Source organism: Aethalodelphis obliquidens, unplaced genomic scaffold (assembly GCF_003676395.1).
Source record: "Aethalodelphis obliquidens isolate GAN/ISIS:26980383/991018 unplaced genomic scaffold, ASM367639v1 scaffold4, whole genome shotgun sequence".
Lineage (NCBI taxonomy): Eukaryota > Metazoa > Chordata > Mammalia > Artiodactyla > Delphinidae > Aethalodelphis > Aethalodelphis obliquidens.
Window position 1 is genome coordinate 42,303,427 of NW_020837948.1, and position 22,559 is coordinate 42,325,985.

General features: G+C 37.2%; 1 protein-coding gene across 6 annotated transcripts in view; it reads left to right on the forward strand.

Annotated features, from left to right (window-relative positions):
• Positions 1-22,559, forward strand: part of ARB2A (ARB2 cotranscriptional regulator A) — a 427,691-nt gene that overhangs the window by 359,376 nt on the left and 45,756 nt on the right. For 4 of the 6 annotated variants that reach the window (XM_027100624.1, XM_027100618.1, XM_027100622.1 and 1 more), the window contains one exon: positions 2,866-2,922. The exons of the other annotated variants lie outside the window; for them this stretch is intronic. In XM_027100624.1, coding sequence (XP_026956425.1) covers positions 2,866-2,922 — 57 coding nt within the window. The remainder of the gene's footprint in view (positions 1-2,865; positions 2,923-22,559) is intronic. 6 annotated transcript variants of the gene reach the window in all.

Below are 22,559 nucleotides of genomic sequence, written 5' to 3' on the forward strand. Positions count from 1 at the left end.
ATTTCAGGATTCAGATAGTCTTGCCCTCTTCTAAGATTACCAAGCCTTTAGGATACTTTCATTTGGAAGCAAATGATTGACTTCGCAGAGCAAAGTTATCCCAGAGCTGTAGTACGGAGGAGTGCCATAGATTGAGAGATGGTTAAATGAGGATAATCTGATTTGATGGGGGATATATGGGGTAGATACCAGACTAGGTCTTGACAATTTCTTCTGATTGGTTACCACAGTGACTATATTCCAACTATGTCCATTTAGTAATAAATGCTGCCAATTTCAATCTGTACATTACTACAAAAATATCGTTCTGATATGTTTGCACTTTTTGACTCCATGTTCCATTCCAATTTGTCTTTCTTAGGAAGTTAAGCATAATTTAGTCCACTTGTTGTTTCCACAATAGTTCTGTGTCTTTTTCCACTCAAGAAGTAAGCACATTGAAGGAAAAATAGGTTTTGAATAGCCTCCTCAAACATTCATTATTTTTTATGATGATTTTGAAACTTAAGAGAAAAAAAACATTAAGTCAAGAAGAAAGTAAGGCTGTTACATTGGTTTTGAGGAGGCACTGTTCTTTAATAGCCCAAACCACTTCCAAGTAATGCTGAAAAAGTCTTCAAAACGTTATACAAAGCTCAGGTTTATATCAGTTTTAGTGTTCTGGTGATCTGCTTCTGTATAACAAACCATCTAAAAATGTAGTGGCCTAAAACAACAACCTGTTATTATCTTTCACGGTCCCATGGGTTGACTGAGCTAGCCGGGAGGTTCTTGCCTGGGATCTCTCATATGGTTCAAGTCAAATTCTCATTGGGGCCGGAGTCATCTGAAAGGTCACTGAGCTGGACACCCAGAGGAGCTCATTCACAGCTGAGAGCTGATGCTAGCTCTTGGCTGGGAATTCAGCCGGGGCTGTCTACTGGAGCACTACACGTGACCTCTCCATGTATCTTGGGCTTCCTGACGCATGTGCTGGGTTCCAAGAGGGAGCATTCAAAGAGCAAGTAAGTACTCCAAGAGTCCCAGACAGTAGTTGCAAAACTTATGACCTAGCCTCAAAAGTCAGGCAGCATCACTTCTACCATATTCTGTGTTCAAAAAGAAAGTTATGAGGGCAGCCCACATTCAGGGAGAGGAGGCTGTACAAGGGCGTTAATACTGTGAAGCATGGTTGATGGTAGGGATGGACGAAGTGAAGGAGAGGAAGTACCTGTCTTGAGGAACTAGCTCATGTACAGTTAAGCAATAAAGCAGGATTACCAGGGGGAAAGTAGACCAGTATCCGGTAGGTATGGGTATTACTGAACCATATTTCTGCTGCTTGTGCAGTTGATGGTCTTCATTTACTCCGTTCCTTTTGGAGAGGTTACCAGTGTTTCATCCTAGCCTGATCTCAGATTCTACATCTGTTTTCCTAGTTCCATTTCTTTAAGCATCCTCAGATCCTTTATCGCTAGACCTAAACGTCTCCAAAGATGTCCAGACATGGTAACATACGAAACATTTCTCAGTTTATTGCTTCTTCTTATCTCTTTGCCTCTGGTCCTTCTGCAAGACTGAGCACAGGCAAGGTACCATTTTATCTTCAAGGTTTATTCAGCTAGCATTAATTTAAGTACCGTTTTCTTGTCACAGGAGACACAAAGAAGCATAAGCCAGCTTAAGGGACCAACAAACCAAAAGAAGAAAAATGCCTGTATTAGCTAGGTAAAGCTAAGCTGCCCTAACAAAAAGACCCCAGATAGAGAGAGAATATAGAAGTTCATTTCTTTCACATGAAACAGTCCAAGGTGGGCATTCCAGATAAGCAGATGGCATCACCCCACACAGCCAGCTTCAGGGACCAGGTTCCTTCCATCCTATTTCTTGACCACCACCTAGGCAGTATTGTCATCTGCATGGTCACAGCTGGGTTGCAGATTCATCAGTATTCTAGACCTCAGGAAGAGGCGATAAGAGCACAGAGGAGTCTTACCCACTTCCTTAAGGCATTGGTCAGAAGTGACACAAATAAATTCCACACTTGTTAACATTGGAAAGGATGTAGTCAAATGGCCACACCTGGCAAAGAAGGCTGGAAAATGTAATGTGCTGGGCATCCACGTGCTTTGTTTTAATTGTTTTAGCAAAGGTTTTCAGGAACTGTTACCAGTCCCCACAACAGCATGTAAATAAATGATTACAAAGCAATGTGGTAAGTATTACACTAGGAAAACATGTGAAGTGCTATGAACGCGCAGTGGGAAGTCACTGGCCTCACCGGAAGTAAAATTTGAACTGTTTCCAGAAGTAATGACTAGAGAAAAATAGGGCATTCTACACAGGAAAATAAGATCTTATGCCCAAGTACAGAATACAGACTAGCTTCGAGGGTTTCAGGGAATGGAAAAATTTAGTATGGCTGAGCGCAAGTGCCCATGACATGAGGAGTTATGGGAAATAAGGTCTATAATATAGAGAGAATTCTGCTAAGGAGTAGCTTGGACTTTATCCTCTAGGCATAGTGAGGATCCACCAGAATTTTATGAGTTTAGGACTAGCATGATCAGGTTGGTGGTGGTGATGTGAGGATAGACTGGAGGAGAAGAGATTAAACGAGATGAGACCAGTTAGAGGTATATTCAGGGAGGTCGTGATGAGAATTAAAGTGGTTATCATGGAGATGGGAGAGGAAGGAGTACATTGCTAGGCAACAGAGACTGCAACTTGCTGCTTAAATGAGAAAGAGAGATGAGTGCTTCCTACTTTTACAAGGTGGATGATCAGTGATGCCGTTAGCCAATACAAGCCCAAGAGGAGAAAAGTTTACTAGGGCAAGATTTTTCATTTGTTTTTGGACATAAAGAAATTTTTCATATCTACGAGATACCTACATTTCTGACCCATTTTTGCTGTGCGTGAGGGTAAGGAAAAGAACAGAGGGTAAGTCTAAGGACTGACTTGACTCCAAACAGATTTCTTTATTTTTTAATTATGTGAGCAAACATCTGGGAGAATGTTGTTATCTTAGCAATATGGGGAAGCAATTTGGCCTAGTCTAATCTGGGACAGTAAGACTTCTAATGATTCATCACCACTTTTACAATGACAGAGTAAAGCATGCAGCATTGTGGGTTTTGACACAATACTCATTCATGTTCAGCCACTCTGCACCTCCATATGCCAGGTTCTGTACTAAGTACTAAGGACACAACTCTAAAACAACAAACACAGTCCCTGCTCTCAAAAAGCTAAGGACTGAAAAGTGTCAGAGTTAGCTACTTTGTTTGGTGAGGGTGGAATTATGTGTAAGGGCTAAGGGTAGGGGCTCAGAAAATAGTTTTCCAGGTTCTAGGCAAAGACAAAGGCAAGAGAATACATTGTACATTTGAGGACTGAAGAAAGTCCAGTATTGCCGTAGAGTAGAGTATGAGGGTAGAGTTGTGAAAAGAAGTGAGACTGGAGAGTGAGCAGGAACTAGATTGTGGCGAGCCTTCTAAACCTTGTAAGAGAACTTGGAAAGAAGGCTTCTAAGAAAGGGAATGGGGCTCCCCTGTTGGCGCAGTAGTTAAGAATCCACCTGCCAATGCAGGGGACATGGGTTCAACCCCTGGTCCGGGAAGATACCACACGCTGCGGAGCAACTAAATCCGTGCACCATAACTACTGAGCCTGCGCTCTAGAACCTGCAAGCCTCAGCTACTGATCCCGCATGCCACGACTACTGAAGCCCACATGCCTAGAGCCCGTGCTCCACAACAGGAGAAGCCACCACAATGAGAAGCCCACATACCGCAATGAAGAGTAGCCCCTGCTTGCTGCAATTAGAGAAAGCTCGCACAAAGCAACAAAGACCCAACACAGTCAAAAATAAATGAAATAAATAAATTTATTTTTTTAAATAGACTTAAAAAAAAAAGTAAAGGAAAGAAAGGGACTGTAATTCTAGGGAATATCATTCCAGCTCTGATAAGGGGAATATATTGGAGGATGATGGGAAGATGAGACTAATCAAAACTAGTTGGATTATGATGACCAGGATGAGACAGTGGAGATGGAGAGAATATTTTGATGTGAGGAGAGTCAACAGGACCTGAATTGGTATTAGAATGGAAAGCATCAAGGTTGGCACCCAAATTTTTTTGATTTGGGCAACTGTGTGGATGTTCTCTCATTAACAGAGAAACTGAAGTCAGGAAGAGAAGCACGTTTGTGGGGGAATGATTAGCTCAGTTTTGACATGCTGAGTTGGCAGCGCCTACAAGACTGCCAAGTAGAAATGAACTACGCTATTAGATATATTGACTGAAACTCAAGAGATAGAGATTTGCAAGTGATTGGACTGAAGAACTCACCCTCAGAGGGCATGTTCAGTGAGAAGCCCAGCAAAGGATGGCTGTGCAGCAAGGTCCTTGAGGAGCAGCACAGAAGGAGACCTCTGAGAACTAAGGAAGAAATCAGAGGAAGGAATACCAGGGGAAGAGAAATGCTCTGAGTCAGAGGGCTGGTAGACAGTATCGAATGCTATTAAAGGATCCTGAAAAAGCAAAAGTGTTATTAATTATTTTAATTGCTCTCATCTACAAAAAACAACTAAATTTGGGTTTACTTGATAAGCAGGAACGTTGAACATATTTTTATATAATTATTGGCTATTTATATTTATCTTATAAATTACCAGATCTTTTTCTATTGAATCTTTATCATTTTCTTATTGATTTGTAGGAGTTCTTAATAAATGATGGATAACAATCCTTATTATATGTGGTATATATTTTGCCTTTTATCTTTGCATTTTGCTTATGGGGTGGTTTTTTTTTTTTCATACAGAAGTTTTTAATTTTTATGGAGCCAAAAATGTCAGTCATTTTTTCTGTAGTTTCTGGTCTTGTTTTTATGCCTTAAATCCCACCCCATAATTATACACATTCTCTTTTATTTTCCTCTAGTACCTTTATGATTTTTTTATTCTTTAAATCATAATATCTGGAGAGTTGTCTAAGATTACATAGTACAGTGGCTGAGCAGGGCTGAGGGCCCAGTTATGGCTGATGATGATTTGTTTGTAGGGGCAACAGTGTGTTACCCAGAGAAGCCAGTCAGCTGGGTTCATCCAACCTCGGGGTTTTCCAGGCAAGTGCACTTCATGGACAGTGAGGCAAGGTAGTGTAGGAAAACATATTGAAATGTTGGGCCATGGACTCTAAGCAGTTAAGGAGGGAAGTGAAAACAGAAAAAGTCTAGTAGGGAAAAAGGAGAGTGAATGAACTAGGAGCCCTATAAGATTGTTGTTTTTTTTTTTAAGGTTGGATAAAGGGATTACTTGAGTAAGATGGTTAGAAAGATAGGAGGTTGTAGTCAAATTGGAGGAATGTCTAAATTTATTATTGCAGAAGAGTGCTGCAATGACCAGAGGTAAACATGAAGAATGGGTAGTTGAGTGGAGTGAAGAAGGTCATCCAAGATCAAGGAATGGAGAGGCCCAGAGCATTGGCTAGATGATCCATGTGGATGTTTGAGTTTCCCAAGATTACAGCTGGACTTGGATGAAGAGAAGCATCCTTTGAACATCTGGGTCTTCTCTCACCAACACCTTGGGCAACCTTCATTTATCTTTAGGAGACTCATCCCAGTTGCTAAAGAATAAGTCAGAGTTTATTAGAAATCAGTAGCAAAGACAGAATCAGAACTGTCCACCCTTCTTGCTTCTGGTGAAGTATTCATGTTGGGGGCAGGGGGGCTTTTATGTGAAAGCAACTGATAGTGTATATAAAACACTTAATTAGCTCAGTGCCTAACACATATTAGTAGTCAATTCATTATAACAGTTATGTAAGGAGGGAGATGGTTTATATGTGTCTTTAAGTTGGTGTTTGTTTAGTATTCCTTTCCAGTTTAGGGTTTGGAATTTCAGCAACCCTGGGTCCAGTATGTATTAAAATGACTGGGCAGCTTCAGCTTGAGCTGCTGTCGAGAATCCCCAAGAGGGTTTGAAATGCGTCTGAGAAGCAATTAGAGCCCCATCTTTAAGCCCAGAGAAGGTAAAAATAGGCAAAGAAGAAAGTAGAAGAATATTTTTAGATTTTAGATAGAAGAACAAATACTAGTTAGTTTTCTTTCTTCTACCTTGACACATTTTCTCATTTGACTCTGAGCCACACCTCAAGAGATCAGAAGTAAATCTTGGTGTGTCCCAGGAATCTGCATTTCTTTTTCAGAAAAAAAAGCTTAATGATAATTACCTTTTTTGTTTTTCACACACACACACTGTATTTTATTTTTACAAGAGATAAATAAACCGATACCAAACATTGTAAATGGATGACCTCAACAAAAGCAACAATGATTGCAATTACCAAACACGAAACACACTCATACTATGTCATAATATTGACATTCAGTCGGAATCTGCATTTTTAACAAGTACCCCTGGTCAGTCTGCAGTGTACACACAAATGTTTGAGAACCACTGGCTTCAGCTTTTAGGACCTGCAGTTCTTTTTTCAGTACACTTCTGGGAGATGGTGTGATGAAGGGGATCAGGGTTTATGAATATTTTATGAGTTTTTTAAAGTTTATTTTCAATCTGGAAAATACAGTGAAAACAAAATAATTGCACAAAGAATGTACACAGTAAAAAGAGGAATTTAAGATTAACTCTTGGGCTTCCCTGGTGGCGCAGTGGTTGAGAGTCTGCCTGTCGATGCAGGGGGCACGGATTCGTAGGCCCGTGAGCCATGGCCGCTGAGCCTGTGCGTCCGGAGCCTGTGCTCCGCAGCGGGAGAGGCCACAGCAGTGAGCGGCCCGCGTACTGCACAAAAAAAAAAAAAAGATTAACTCTTGTCTCAGTCTTCATCCCTTCTTTTCTTCACCCAGTTAAAATAATTATTCACCATTCATCTTGTCTTAATAAAAAGTATGTAAGCTCTTTGCTACTAAAGTTCACGTTCATTTTTATAAATTAAAAAAGAACTAATATAAACCTTAAATATAATAATGCTACTCTATAACCTGATAGCATCTTTCCATAGTGAAGCTCAAAACAAATTAGAAAATTTATCAGTACTATTTAATATAGAACATTTCTGATGAGAAATATTATGAATATAAGATCTAAAATGATTTGTCAGTGACAAAATAGGTATTTCAACGCCATACAACCTGAGACTTACTTTTGTTGTCCACTCACAATGAGGCAGTTCACAGAAATATAACTCTTTAGTACTATTTATTGATACATAAGTTTTACTGCAGTTTTATTTATTTATTTTTTACTGCAGTTTTAAGTTAGAAACTATGGAAGTAATGATTCTCACTATGACACTTCAATGTATAACAACATTGCAAGAAATATAAATGCTGCAAACCGGATTTGTTAAGATAATGTAGTTAAATATTATGAGAATTCTAACACCCATTCTATAATCTGTGTTCATTTGTTTTCAAATTTTGCCTATATGACTTGGTTGCTAAATAAGATTTGTGAGTTTTTTTAGTGGCAGTGATATAAACCTCTGTGCTAGGCACTATCAGAAGTTCAAAAAGGAAATAGAAAGAACACCTATTCCCCAAGGACTAGAGAATGACTAGGACTTTGTAACTAGATCTCCAAACAGCAGGTTCAAGTAAGAATAATTCAGTGACACTAATTTTTAGAGTCTTTTTTTTAATTGCTATTTGTCTGAACCTTGCCTAGAAGTATACTGAGGGTAGTCAGACCCACTTGTGTATGCAGATACAGCTGCACTTAATTGATTCACTTCTTCACTTAACAAATATTTACTGAGCATATGCTGCATGCTTGGAACAGGAGATAAGTGGCAAATGAGACTAATGAAGACGATAATGATGATTTTGATGCTGATAAGAGTGGCTAACGTATTGAGTGCTCCCCATGCACAAGTATTTATGTGGATTCTCACAATAACTGTATGAGGCAGATTTTATTACTGCTCCATTTTGCAGGTGAGGAAACAGGTTTGGAGTGGTGTCACTACAAATACGAATCCAAGGGCCAGATTTTTAACTAATAAACTAGAAAATATATTCCTTTTCTTCATGGGGCATATGTTCTAGCAATTCATTTACTTAACAAGTATTTATTGAGTATCTATTATGTGCCAGGTACAGTCCTAGGCCCCAAGGTACAGTGGTGAAGAGAGCAACAGGGTCATTGGTGTCATGGCTCATACCTTCCAAATCCTCTAATGAGGGTTTAAAAAAAGGAAGAAAGTATATAGATACTAACTAAAGTAACAGACATAACTAATTAATTACATTTATAAGAATTACCAAACTATTGAATATAACACAATGTATAAAAAATTAAATACTGTATATTCAAATATTCAGGAAAGGTGATGTTATTTTTATACTTTAAAAGGAGTTCATTTTCATCTGTGGTTAAAAATATATATTTTACTTTAAAAAAACCTTGCTTTGCTTAATCAAAACATTCAAAAGCTGTTTCTTTCAGTTGCTAAAAGGGAAGAATTTTTATATCTAAAAATGAGAACTTTTCATGAGGTGGGAATTCACAAAGGCCTTGTATCACTCGAAGTTAAATGTTATCCAAATTTCAGAAAAATTTACAATTGCAGTGCTGAATATTACTGGGCAACACTCATTTTTTGGATGGACTAGACCAAATCGATTGTGAAGAATGTTCAAAAAAAGTTACACCATACACCACAGTCTAGAATTAGGAGACTGTTAAGTATTTTGCAGTCTCATCAAAGCAGTTTATGAATTACAATAGGTGACCTTTTAAAATATTTGTTACTGCATCACCCTCCTTCTTACTTAAAATTTCTTCATTGGGATAGAAATCTCTTTTGGAACTAAAACTATTCTTTTATGGGTAATAAGCTGAAGCTATTCAAGAGGATTTAAAATAAGAAAACATTGGATAGTAGAGTTTCAATATTAAATAAATAGTTCAATTATACATTGAGGATATGTCAACAATCAAAGTTGAAAACTCTTGCCTGAGCAGTCACCATTTGACGTTTGGGGAAATTTGGTTAATGTATTGTAAACTACTATGTATTTAGTTTGTAAGTGAACGTTTAGGCTCCTGGTTTACATCCTCTTTTCTCTGGTTTTTACTTTATCAGTAATAGCCTCACCATTCCCACCATTTAAAATGATACTAGGTACAAGAGAACGTACTGAATTCTGGCAGGCAGAGCGTGTGCCTGGCCTCAGTGAGCTTACACAGTGTAGCCAAAAGAGGTATAAAATGTACACATAAAAGAGAAATACAACTAAAAAGAGACGATCATAACAGTTTTGTAGAAAATGGTTCAGGTAACAGGGTCAGAAGTTGCACATCATGTTCATTTATTGAGGCAACAGAGTTTGAACTGATTTTATCAGAGAAGTCATCAGTAATTTTGTGGAGGGGGGAAGCTATCTAGACAAAGAAAAGTAGTGGGATCCCAGACTGAAAAAGCTTGGTAAATTCAGTGACATTTTGGCTGGAGTCTGTTTAAGGAAATTGTGGGAAATTAAGTTGAAGAGAAATGTACAAGCAGCATCTAGAAGAGCTGAGGAATATGAACTTCAATTTATATGCCACAAAGAATGACTGAAAGTTTTTGAACAGGGAAATACAATGAAAGCAACATACTAGTAGGATTAACTAGCCAGTGCATGTGTAGGATGGGTTGATGGAGAAGACCAGTTAAGAGAATATTACAGTAGTTGGGGCTAGTGTTAGTCAAACTATGCTCCTTAGAATACTAATCCTGAGATATAGAGATAGTAAAAAAGTTCCTTTTGGGGGGATTATTTTTTCTTAATTAAAAGAAGGAAACATTGCATATTAAATTTTCCTCTTGGAGTTACAATGAACATTTACACATTAAAGGCCTATACCAAAGAAACCCATAATTTCACAAACGTATTTGCACATAAAAGGCTTTGTTCATTGCATAGCTATTCATAAACGTATCACTGTGTTCCACTGAAATCACTTCCAATATTTAGAAATTTTGGTCTTATCAATTACTTACTTATTAAGAAGTCCATCAAAGAAATAAGAATAGAGGGGAAAAATGAAATTCAAATTGTTTTGGAATAGGACTTAGACATCATGTAGTCTAATCTTGCTGATCAGAAACTAAATGGCACCTTGGACTTAATGACTTTCTAGTCAAATTAAGTACTGCCTTTAATGAAAGTTGTTTGCCAGTCCTCTCTCCCTCACTAAACCATAAAATAAGATTAACCCATGTCTTATCATCTTTGTAATCTCTACATCTGGCTCATAGTAGGTAGTGGGAAAATATTTGTTGAATTGGAAAGTGATGAGAAAACTAGAGTTTATGACTTGTCCGTGGCCACACTGATGGTAGGAAGATACATTGAAAATAAATGAATTCCAAGAATTATGTATAAAATTTTAGCTATGGCAGTGGTAAGGAAACTTGAAGACAAGAAACCTGGTATATTCAAGGTATAAGTCTACAACTAAGTAGCAGTATAATCTTGATCAAGTCGTTTAACCTCTCTTGGCCTCTATTTCCTCATCCAAGGTCCAGCTCCAAAATCTACATTTTTATTACTATAAATAATCAAAAATTAACTGGATCTTGTGATTTCTTTTACACTGGAAATACATTCTCATGAGGGACCACATTTAAATACCAAAGACTTTTAAAGTATTCTTTATGTCTGTGCTTCTATAATATTCCTGAACTTCACAACTTTCTCTATTTTCTTATTTTCTTCGTCTTTCCAGGTTTATCAAAGGTGATGGAATCTTTAAAAGCATACCACTGTGTGTGCTTATGTAATATTAGGACTGAAAATTTTAAATCTTAAAATGTGAAAGCTCCAGTTGTCAGAAGATCATAAAGTCTTTACTTTTAAGGACTGTTAAAAATCACCTTCTGTGAGATCTCAGCTTTGGGATTTTTCTGACATTTCAAGACTTAAATTTGAAAGTGTAGAATCTCTATAAATACAGCTTTACCACAAGCCCAAAAAAGTCAAGAAATGCAAAAGGTTAGATTCTTACTAACTCCTCTCCCACATTATGCTCTAAATTGAGTTATGCATCTTAGAGTTAAATACGTAATCAGGAATACTTGATGAGGAATACAGTTTAAATTATGACATATTAAGCTTTTCTCTTTGAATTTTGGGGAATAAAATTGTGTATGTAAATCATGCAAAATCACATTTTTTGTATGTGCCCTTAAGGCTTTTTTATGTTTTCTTCACATAGTCCCCTCATTTACAACTTTATCTTGCTGTGGACTAACCATATGGGAAATCCACTATTTTAAACTTAAGCTATTTTTGTGGTGTTACTGCATAAGAAAATGCCTTTAGAGTAGAAAAATTATTATGCATTTATTTTTACCAGATTTATATAAATAAAAATTAATTTTTTCTACTGGTCATTTCTTGGGTCAATTCAAAGTATATAATTTTTAATCCCTAATATTCTCTAGAAAGTCTGCATTGCCAATGGCCAAGTGAAAATGGGAGATAATAAAGGAGAAGTGCCATGAGACCTGGCCATTTTCAACGTGTTGAAGATTTAAAATTATGTGTAATTTATATGAGACATATAAATGAAAGGATAGACTTCAGTAGGATTTTTTTTTTCTTTTGCTTTAAAAATAGGGTATTTCTCTTCTGCAGCAGCATCTCACATCTCATACATATGTGCATATTTAGTTTTCTGTGTAGCATTCGGTCCCAAGAACACTAATTATAATTTTAAATTATCAATAAGTTATAGGCTTAAAGTACAGTAGATGTTAAATTTCATATCTCTTATAAGATTTCCTATCTAAAAGCGACTACTTTTTGCCTTTATTTTCATTTTTTAAAAATTCTTGTGAACTTTATAGTCGCTTGTATTTTTCCTTTTAAAAGTTAAAAACACTCTTTGAATTTGTAGTGCACAAATAGGTATATTGCTTTTATGTCTCAGAAAGACATCACTGATGGTAATTGTCAGTACATCAGGGGTACGAGTGAAAAACCAACACATGGCCCTCAGGTCACATTGAACCACCTAAAAGTGTTTCTTTGAAACCCCTGTTGGAAGTTCTCACAAAGTGGTGTGCCATTGGTCTGTTGGTATGCCCGCTTCTATTGTTTACCAAAAAGCCTTGATTACACTGCGTTTAGGTTTTTGCTTGTTTGTTGTCTTCGAAATAGCTGGTCCCTCCACCTTGATTATGGTCACCCCAGCAAAAGTTTGCCAAACAGTAGTTCCCTAGGAGTTCTGCTATTGTCTCTGAAATCTCCACGCTGATTTTTATATTTTTCTTCTATTGAGAGGCTAACTATATTCGATAATTTCATTGTCTTTTATATTTAGTATAACACAGACAATCATGTTGAAACTTCTTGGGAAATAAAATGTAATTTCTATAGCAGGTTCAGCTTTGGGAACCATATACAAACATTAACACTTCTGTATAGACTATCACTGTCTGGGGTTTGGTGCCATGTTAGAGCCATCTATATCAGCCAGCTTCCCCAAGAATATTCTGCTCTTTTTGCATAATGGGATTACTTCCAGAAATGACTCTCTTGGCCCAAGATGCACTACCCTCTCAAATCATATTTGGGTCCTTTAAGCACTTTCAGTGTGCTTTACAATCATTTTCATTCATTATCCGCTCAGTTGTTCCATCATTACTGTCTGATATGCGTAGACATTCGGCTACACAGTAGGTATGAGGTAGAGGTAGGACTGAAAACCCCAGGACAGGGAGCAAGGCCCAGTTTGGTCTCTCCTTGGCTAAATTCCATTTTGGACAGCTCATTGTTTTTCTTTGATGTGTGGGGTTTAATTGCTTATTTCTAAACATAAGGCTCAATTGGTGGGAGCTTGTGTGGGGAGAGCCATTTGCCCTTTCCTGAATTAAAAAACTGAGCATCATTAACAGTTTATTTTCCATAGACAACCACGCTATAAGTATGGTCTAGAAAGTGTTGTTTTTGACTGCACAGTTTTGTGCAGGCCAGTCTCTGATTTATGTCATGATCTCACAATAGCCTCTCGTGCCTGCCTGGCCACAAAGCTTGATTATTTTGTAATTTGATCTTAGTGGGGATTCCAGCCGTGCTTCCCTGCTCGTGGGCAGCAGAATGTGGCAGCATGCCTGCTCACTTGCCTAAGCTGCTATGATCAGATTATGCCTTCTCAGCATTTCCTACATTGGCTGCCTACATTGAAGTTCAGAGAAGCTTGAAGTCAGCCCACTTCAGTTTTATAGCTCTTAACAGAGACAGAATAGGAACTACTAGAGCGCTCATGGAATCTCGGCCTCACACGTGTCCACTGTTAAGAGAGTCAGAAAGTCACTCCACGCTGAATATCTCTGACTATTGGTAAAAATTTTAAGTGAACTTTTTTCATCATGCAATTTCCAGAAACCCTGTTTCCAACTTCAATGTTATTTTTAGAGCTATCATTTGGGTTTTAACTTTAAGTTTTTAGACGTTTTCATAACATGTTAAGGATCTTCATAAAAGATAGGAAAATTCTGCTTTTTGTTGTTTGTTGCTAATAACAAACCGTTACAGGACGTCATAATTAGCAAAGCATTCTTCTCTCTGCATAATTCTTTCAGCCAAGTATTTATAGAATGATGATATTAGTCAACATCTTTATGAGATAACATGACTGCATCCTGTTGAGGTCAGAATGAGAACACAGTGTCCAACCTGGCACTGTGACATGACATGAAAAATTCAGAACCCACACTGCTTCCATTTCCTTCATCCAAAATGTTAATTGAGCACCAAGAACGTGCAGGTCCTCTGTGAGGCACCAGAGATACAGTGCTGAGCTGGATACATGGCCCCTGCCCTCCTGAGTTTACAATTTATAATTTGAAATTAAAACTCTTACATAGTAGATGTATTTAGAAACTTTTTAAAATTATATATAATAAAATATATTACATTAGAGTAATTCCAAATTTTGTAAAATGTGAACTAGAGAGACTGAGTGTTGGAATGGACTTTAGAAATAATTTTTAGAGCCTCCTTCCTCATACAATTTAAAATCCCCTCTGTGGTTGGTGTTTGTTCATAGGAGTGAACAAAATATGCAATTCATGTTTCATTGTCCAAAAATGAAGAAATCATGATTATGGGTTAAGATATAATCTAAACTCCAGCCAAACTTTGATTAAAACAGTTTTGTTTTCTGACATTATCATTCATACATTCAGTGGACCAGCAAGAAAGCTGGGAAAATGAAGCATAAACAATGTGGTGCCAGTTTGCTTTAAAATCCCTAATATATGTTTTGTAAACAAAGCTTATAAAACTTAGTACTCTACTAATTAAATAACAAGAAAGATTTTATGAATACATGAAAAGCCAGAATTTAAAATGCCTTCGGGGGAACAGGTGCTGTAATGACATCACTGTGTGTCACACAGCTTTTTTTTTTTTTCCCTTGATACTTACATTTGGTCATAATGGAAAGAAATTGATTCCAAATGTGTTTTCTTGACCTCCTTCTTCATTCATGTTAGTGCCTAACCTTAAATGATGTTTCTACAATCTCGGTTGTATTTACAGTAATTATATGCATAATGTAGCATATTATTGTCCGGACTTCCTGTTTAATCAGTACAGAGCTTCTTACAAGTGCAGCTGAAAAGGGCAAACAAAATTAAAGCTTTATATACCAAAACAAGTTTGATTTGCTAAGCTCCCAGCATTCCAAAGTACACAAATTTGTTCCACTAAGTTTTCCGATGGCTTGCAGATGGGCAATGATTAATCAGAGAGCTAACTGTGAAGTAGTTTGCAATTAAACTGGAAAGCTCTGAAGCATGCTAATTGAATCAGAAAATTAGAGACACTGAACAGTAATTGGCTATTTCTCATGCAGCAGGTGCCAGGCCACTCATCTGTGGAACAAGGTATTTAAGGCACATTAGCACTAGTAAAAATACTTCTTGATATGGAACAGTTAGATTTTCTGCTCATTTTCACCATGGATGTCAAAACATACAGCTGTGCTATCTGGTACTTGCAGTTCATGTTTGAAGAATTTAAGTTAGGTAAACATATGGGAGAGAAGTGCTGGGCAACCTCTAAGTGCACAGGAAACATTTTAGAAGTGAAACCAAAAATGAGGGGCTGAGGTTCTGTTTCTTCAACTCAATCACTTTTGCTTTCTTATCATACAGAGTTAGAAGTTGAATTTTCTGTTTAGTGTTAGTTTAAAGCAACAACAGTATAAATCTACTACTGCTGTGAGCTTAGTAGATACATAAAGCCTATTCATATCATGTCTCAGCATGAGTTTATCTCTTCTAATTAGTACCACCATTTTATAGAGTGAGCACATGCTATGAAAGCTTGTTTGCCATGCCAACAGGGACCAGGACAAGTAGTTTTTCTTTAGTGGAACGATCTGCTGTAGGCTCATGAACAACTGTAACCTAACCAGTGGGTAACCAGGCAAGAAGGGGACTTAATAATTTCAATTGTAGATATTTTTTAATAATAATCATTTTCATATTATCAAGGGTGGGGCATATGACTTCTTTTTCCCATTACTTTAATTAGAGTTCAGTATTGTTATTAGAAAGTGAAAAGTACGAAAGAAAATTAAAGTATACTAAATTATACCGTGTTGGGAAGCAGAAGATTACAATATTCACATGCTAATCTTATTACTTAGCAGATGACTGCAGAAAATAGTGAGTTTGAACCAAGAGACATAAATTATAAATTGTAAACAGTGCGTAGGGGATATGTTATAACTGTGTCTCATTTAAATTGGGGTAGGAAGTTTTCCCTGCACAAATAATGTTCCTACATTAAGTTTTAAAGTCTCTTTTATAATGTTGTATTAAGAACATTTGGCAACATGTTACCAAAAAAGGTTTAAGTGGAACACAGATTTTTAAAAGTATAACACGCTACAAATATACACTTTGTGTCCCTAAGCTGTAGATTTTTTTCTAAAGTTAAAGCAAAAGCCCCTCTTTGGTAGGCCTCCTTCCCCACCCCCAGTAAGCCATGTACATTTTGCATTCTTTAGTTTGAAAGCAGTTCTGAAACATTTACATGATCAATGTCTTTTGCTTGAGGGATGAAGTTTGCTCTTCCATGGACAAGTGAGAATATATTGATCATTTTATTCTATTTGCTATTTCTAAATTCAGTATACCTCTTGAGTCGATAAGCAAGATCTAGAGCATATTCTTTTTTGTGTGTGCCTGATTGTAGCTTGTTCTCAAGATCCAAGATACATTTTTGATTAATCACGAATGCTCTGAGGTCATGGAGAGCAAATGTGTTTGTGGAGTGTCAGCTGATGCTGTCAGATAAATGTCTTAAGCTTAGCCAGGGTTCATGCCCCAGCTTTAGGCTGTGCCACATGTCTCCCCTTGTTGAGGAAGATAACAGCTACACTGGAGGCGACTGAGCTGTTTGTTCACTGAAAGGGCTGACCTTGCCATATGGAGCTACAATCAGGTGAAAGAAAGAGTATAGATGTTTTAATTGAAACTTTACAAATTTAAACTTTTCATTTGATTCAGATGATCTTGGTATCCACTAATTTACATTCTGGGCCTTGTATCTAGTCTGATTATGACTGTTTCTTCAGTGTTTCCAATTAGTCTCCTTGGGATGAATAATTTCTCCAATATTGTTCTAGTGTATTCTGAGAGTATTTTGGCACTAGCAGTGTGTTATTAAAATACTGCAAAAGCATGAAGATGCTTATCAGGATAAAAGAGATTATTTCTCTTTTCATACATGTAGTAGAAATTCTTATTGCTTTGTAGTTTTGGGTTTTTTTTTTTTTTCAAATCCACAAAATAAAAATATGGTCTGGGCAAAGAGAGGTCACTTGTGTTAATGACCCTTGTCCGTGTACCCTCTTATCTTCAGAGGACTCATTTAATCACATTTACCCCCATTTAGAGTAATTTGTCTTCTTTTACTAGACAGAGTCTATAAATAGGAAATAATGACAAACCTAAAGTAACACCTGGAGAATGCTTTGCTTTGTACCAAGGCTTTCTCTCTTTGAGACTAAAGGCAATCGGACTGATCATATGGTGATGCATAAATAAATGAACTTTCTGTGGGCTGTTTGTGGGCATTTGCTATGGAATACCTTGCAAAAAATAAATAAATAAGTGCCTTTCTTCCATCTTATTCCAGTTTGTTCTTTTCTCTAAAGAAGTGGTCTACTTTTCTTTCAATAACTTCATACTGCCATGGGTAACTCATCAGTGCTAATTAGACAAAATAATGCTGTTTAAAAAAAAAGGAAGAAATAACACATCTGTCATGAACTCCCACCAGATCTCTTGGAAATGAGACGTTTTAAATATTTTATGCTGAACACAAAATATCTTGAGGAAATGGTTTTATATTCTGTATCCCAAAACAAAACCATCAGTGTCAGAGAGCAGTGCTGCTTAAAAACATTCCACTTTATTTTATTTAAAATTTCCTCACACTTGAAATGTAGGTTCTACTGACTGTGTATAAAATCCAGATTGTAAAGTAGAAAAACTTAATGGAACTAGTGGAAAATGAAAGATACAATTTTATTTTTAAAAACCTTGCCTTTATCAAGTGATACTAGAAAAATGTTACATTTCGGTATCTAGAAACAGTGATGTTTCATGTGTATTTGTATTACTGCATAAAATGAATTTTGGTTTGTTTTGGTTTCTGCAGTGGCTAAAATGGCAAATAGACCAAGTAGAAATGAAGGAGACTGAGATTACGTCCATAGTCAAACATTAAGTTTCTGGTAGTGTGATTAAAAAAGGCAAATCAGATTGTGATTTTCTATAGTTTTCTAAATTATTTAAAGGTTATGAAAGTATGCTCAACATCACTAATCATTAGAGAAATGCAGATCAAAACTACAATGAGGTATCACCTCACACCAGTCAGAATGGCCATTATCAAAAAAATCTACAAACAATAAATGCTGGAGAGGGTGTGGAGAAAAGGGAACCCTCTTGCACTGTTGGTGGGAATGTAAATTGATACAGCCACTATGGAGAACAGTATGGAGCTTCCTTAAAAAACTAAAAATAGGGCTTCCCTGGCGGCGCAGTGGTTAAGAGTCTGCCTGCCGATGCAGGGGCACGAACAGGACACGGGTTCGTGCCCCGGTCCGGGAAGATCCCACATGCCGCAGAGCGGCTAGGCCCATGAGCCACGGCCGCTGGGCCTGCGCATCCAGAGCCTGTGCTCCAGGGAGAGGCCACAACGGTGAGAGGCCCGCGTACCGCAAAAAAAAAAAACCTAAAAATAGAACTACCATATGACCCAGCAATCCCACTACTGGGCATATACCCTGAGAAAACCATAATTCAAAAAGAGGCATGTACCACAATGTTCATTGCAGCTCTGTTTACAATAGCCAGGACATGGAAGCAACCTAAGTGTCCATCAACAGATGAATGGATAGAGAAGATGTGGCACATATATACAATGGAATATTAGCCATAAAAAGAAACGAAATTGAGTTATTTGTAGTGAGGTGGATGGACCTAGAGACTGTCATACAGAGTGAAGTAAGTCAGAAAGAGAAAAAATAAATATGCTAACACATATATATGCAATCTAAAAAAAAAGTGGTTCTGAAGAACCTAGGGGCAGGACAGGAATAAAGATGCAGATGTAGAGAATGGACTTGAGGACACAGGGAGGGGGAAGGGTAAGCTGGGACAAAGTGAGAGAGTGGCATGGACTTATATACACTAGCAAATGTAAAATAGATAGCTAGTGGGAAGCAGCCGCATAGCACAGGGAGATCAGGTCTGTGCTCTGTGACCACCTAGAGGGGTGGGATAGGGAGGGTGGGAGGGAGATGCAAGAGGGAGGAGATATGGGGATGTATGTATATGTATAGCTGATTCACTTTGTTATACAGCAGAAACTAACAAACCATTGTAAAGCAATTATACTCCATTAAAGATGTTAAAAAATAAGAAAAATAAAGATTAATAGTAGCTAATGCCCAACCTCATACTTGCAAACCATAGTTTACATGTAAATACGGAGATTTTTTAATTCCCTTTTCTTCACGTTTAAGCACAGTTTAGTTCTGGACTAAATTTTGTAGTTATTATTGTTTTAAGTATTCCTTACCCATCATCCTTGTTTTTTCTTCTTTTCCTTATTAAGAAATGCTTTATATGCACTAGAATATCAGTGATGCATACCACATTTTTGTCACACCTTTTTCCAAAACTACTGTGCAAATGTGGTTAACCCTTTAGTTCATATTGTTCTTAGTTCCATTATTTTAAAAGTATTCAACATTGTCATGCCCAAACCAGATCCATAAAGAGATTTGGAACTGTTTTGTTTTCCACATGTAAGTATGTTTGTAATTTAGAACCAATAATTGATAATGATGTAATAAAATACTTCCTTAAGATTTGGAGATAATTCTCAACACAACTTAGACCCAACGTACAAGGGAATGGTAAAATAAACTGATTGTCAGCAAGACTCACTCAGCTCCTTCTCAAAGTTACTGTCTCCTTAGCCAGTGTTTAGTACTATGCCTACATACTTAAAAGTTCTTTCCATTGAAATAAATAAGCATTAGTACATCTATAGCAGTTCTACCTTTCTTCACACTGCCTTCTACCTTGATCCTTTTCTAAGCTAATTCTTTCCTTTCTTCCCATTTAAAGTTTAAATGATCATTTATTTTAGCTACTAGCCAGTCAGTCTAAAAACAAAATGTCAGTTCATGAAAGTGGTATTTTTCCTGAGCTTTGAGTCTCTTATTCAGTGTAAGAGCTTGTTTGAAAAATTACTGGAAAATTCTGGAAACAATCAGCTACTACAGATCCAAAATTTTCTTCCATAAACCAAATGTTGCTTTATTTTTTAATAACATTTAAAGTCAGATGATATTTTCTGATTAGAGCTGTAATTCCTACTTTTTAGTAATCAAATATTGGGGATGGTTTTAAATACATAGAGGTTTTTAAGGAGATGAGTCCTCAGCTCTCATTATTTGCCATTTAGAACAAATTCTCAAGTAACACTGAAATTCTACTTTAGTTCACTTTATCATCCAAAATTACTTTTTTACATTTGGATTTTTATCTTTATTCTTACTTCACATTGCAAAAATTTAATGCTGGGCTTTTTGGTTCTCTATTATGGTTCTTTGTATTCCACACTTTTTAGTTGATTAAAAAGCTAATAGTAAAATTGTTATTGACAATTATTACCCAGTAACAATTGATATAACAGTAATAATGACAGCCTATATTCATTTTCTCAGACTAATTTGGCTTCTTCAAGATTCTGGAGGGTTTGAAATTACCAATGTCCTGGCGGATAAAATCAATGCAAAATATCTTATTTTAAGGGCTTATAATGCTTCCCATACTAATGAGGAAAACAGTTCATCATTTTCAAGTGTATAATCAGTGTCAGTATTTTGTACATCACAATGAAAGTCCTGAAACAGTGGCATTCCAGATGCTCCTGTGAGGACCCAAAAGAAAATCTCTTTCCTCTTGTAAAGCACCTTTACAAAACCCCCAGTAAGAAAAAAACTGTAGTACAATTATCTTAAATAGTACAATTGTGAATGAAAGTAGTGTGGATCTTTCCAGCATTGTAAAGTACTCGATCACCATTGCATTTTTTTTTTTTTTTTCGCGGTACACGGGCGTCTCACTGTTGTGGCCTCTCCTGTTGCGGAGCACAGGCTCCGGACGCGCAGACTCAGCGGCCATGGCTCACTGGCCCAACCGCTCCGCGGCATGTGGGATCTTCCCGGACCGGGGCACGAACCCGTGTCCCGTGCATCGGCAGGCGGACTCTCAACCACTGCGCCACCAGGGAAGCCCTGCATTTTTATATAGAAATAGAAGACTGACTATAATTCTTGAGAAAGTCTGTCCCTTTTTAAAGTTATAATTTTTACATATTTAGAAATGTACAAGACGTATTATGCGTATCATCTTCCATTACTCATTATACATAACTAAATACAACAAATAAATAATGAAATTGTCTTTAAATTGTTCCTATGTGAATATTTATTTTGTAGGAATTTAAATAATATGCTGGTTTTTTAATGACAATGAGGGCATTTCTAAATGGAGCTAACAGGTCTTGAATCATGCTAAGTATATTTCCTTTACCCTCAGAAAAGGTTACTGAATTTACTTCAGCCTTGAAGAATCACAGATTTACTCTACACAGACCAAGGAAACAAACAAACAGAAAGAAGGCTAGTGCTGCTGAAACGTGTAAAGCGAGGAGAGGATAAAGGCAAGGGCCAGGTTGTTCAGGGACTTGTAAACCCAGAGTCCACATTTCTGTTTTGCTCTAAGTACAGTGGCATGCCACTAGAGGTTCTTGAGTTGGAGAATGATGGTATCTGATTATAGAGAGAAAATGAACTGGTCGGGGAGCAAGAATATAAGCAGCTGACCACTTAGAAAGCTAATGCAGTAGCCTAGGCAGGAGATAATGGTGGCTTGAATGATGGCAGCAGTGGAGATAGGAAGAAGTGTCCAACATGTCTTAATCATTTAGATGTGAGAAGTGAGGGGAAGTGAGGGGATGAAGGGTGATTCCTAGATTTTTGGCTTGAACATCTGGATGATGTCCTTTACTGAGATGAGGAAGTCTGGGAGAGGAATAGGTTTGGGAATGATAATTCCAAGTAAAATTTTGACATTTAACCGTGCTCTCTTTTTTATCTTTAAACATTTATTGAAGAAAATAGTCTGGAGATCAGAGATAGGTTGCAAGGAAAGAAAGAAAAATAGCAAGTGCATGACATTAAAATTTTTCTTTCACCAGCACATGAGACTTCTAACTAGAAGTGAACTAGAAGTTATTCAACGAGAATGTGAGCATCCAACAGTGTATGACAAGTGTTGAAAACTCACCATCGACTAACATGGGTTCTACGCATCCTCAAATTTAGCCACTTCTGACCAGTGCAGATTTCATGCAGATTGTACAGATCAACTGTTTGCCACTGTGATGGAGAGACTTTTTCAATAGCCCCAACATAACAATAAGATGTAACTTTAAAAGCAAGTTCTGGGCTTCCCTGGTGGCTCAGTGGTTAAGAATCCTCCTGCCAATGCAGGGAACATGGGTTCGAGCCCTGGTCTGAGAAGATCCCACATTCCGCGGAGCGGCTGGGCCCATGAGCCATGGCCGCTGAGCCTGCGCATCCGAAGCCTGTGCTCCGCAATGGGAGAGGCCGCAACAGTGAGAGGCCCGTGTACCGCAAAAAAAAAAAAAAAAAAAAAGAATTTTAATAACATTTTATTAAGAATCCACAGCTTAATGTTACCTTACAAATTTAGGAATTCGGTTTTATACATTTTTTCCAGTGGCTAAGTAACCTTCTGCAAAAATTGTAACCCAGTCAGCCCTATTCAAACTTGGAAAAAAAGAGCCTCTAGAAAACATGTTACCAGATGCTACCTAGTTCTTCCCATTTCCGTAACAACAGTTTTGCCATTTTAGTGTTATGGTACAAATGTCTGAAAACCATACCCTTCAACTGTTGAGTGTTATCACCTTTTAAAAAGGAAACTTGTTTT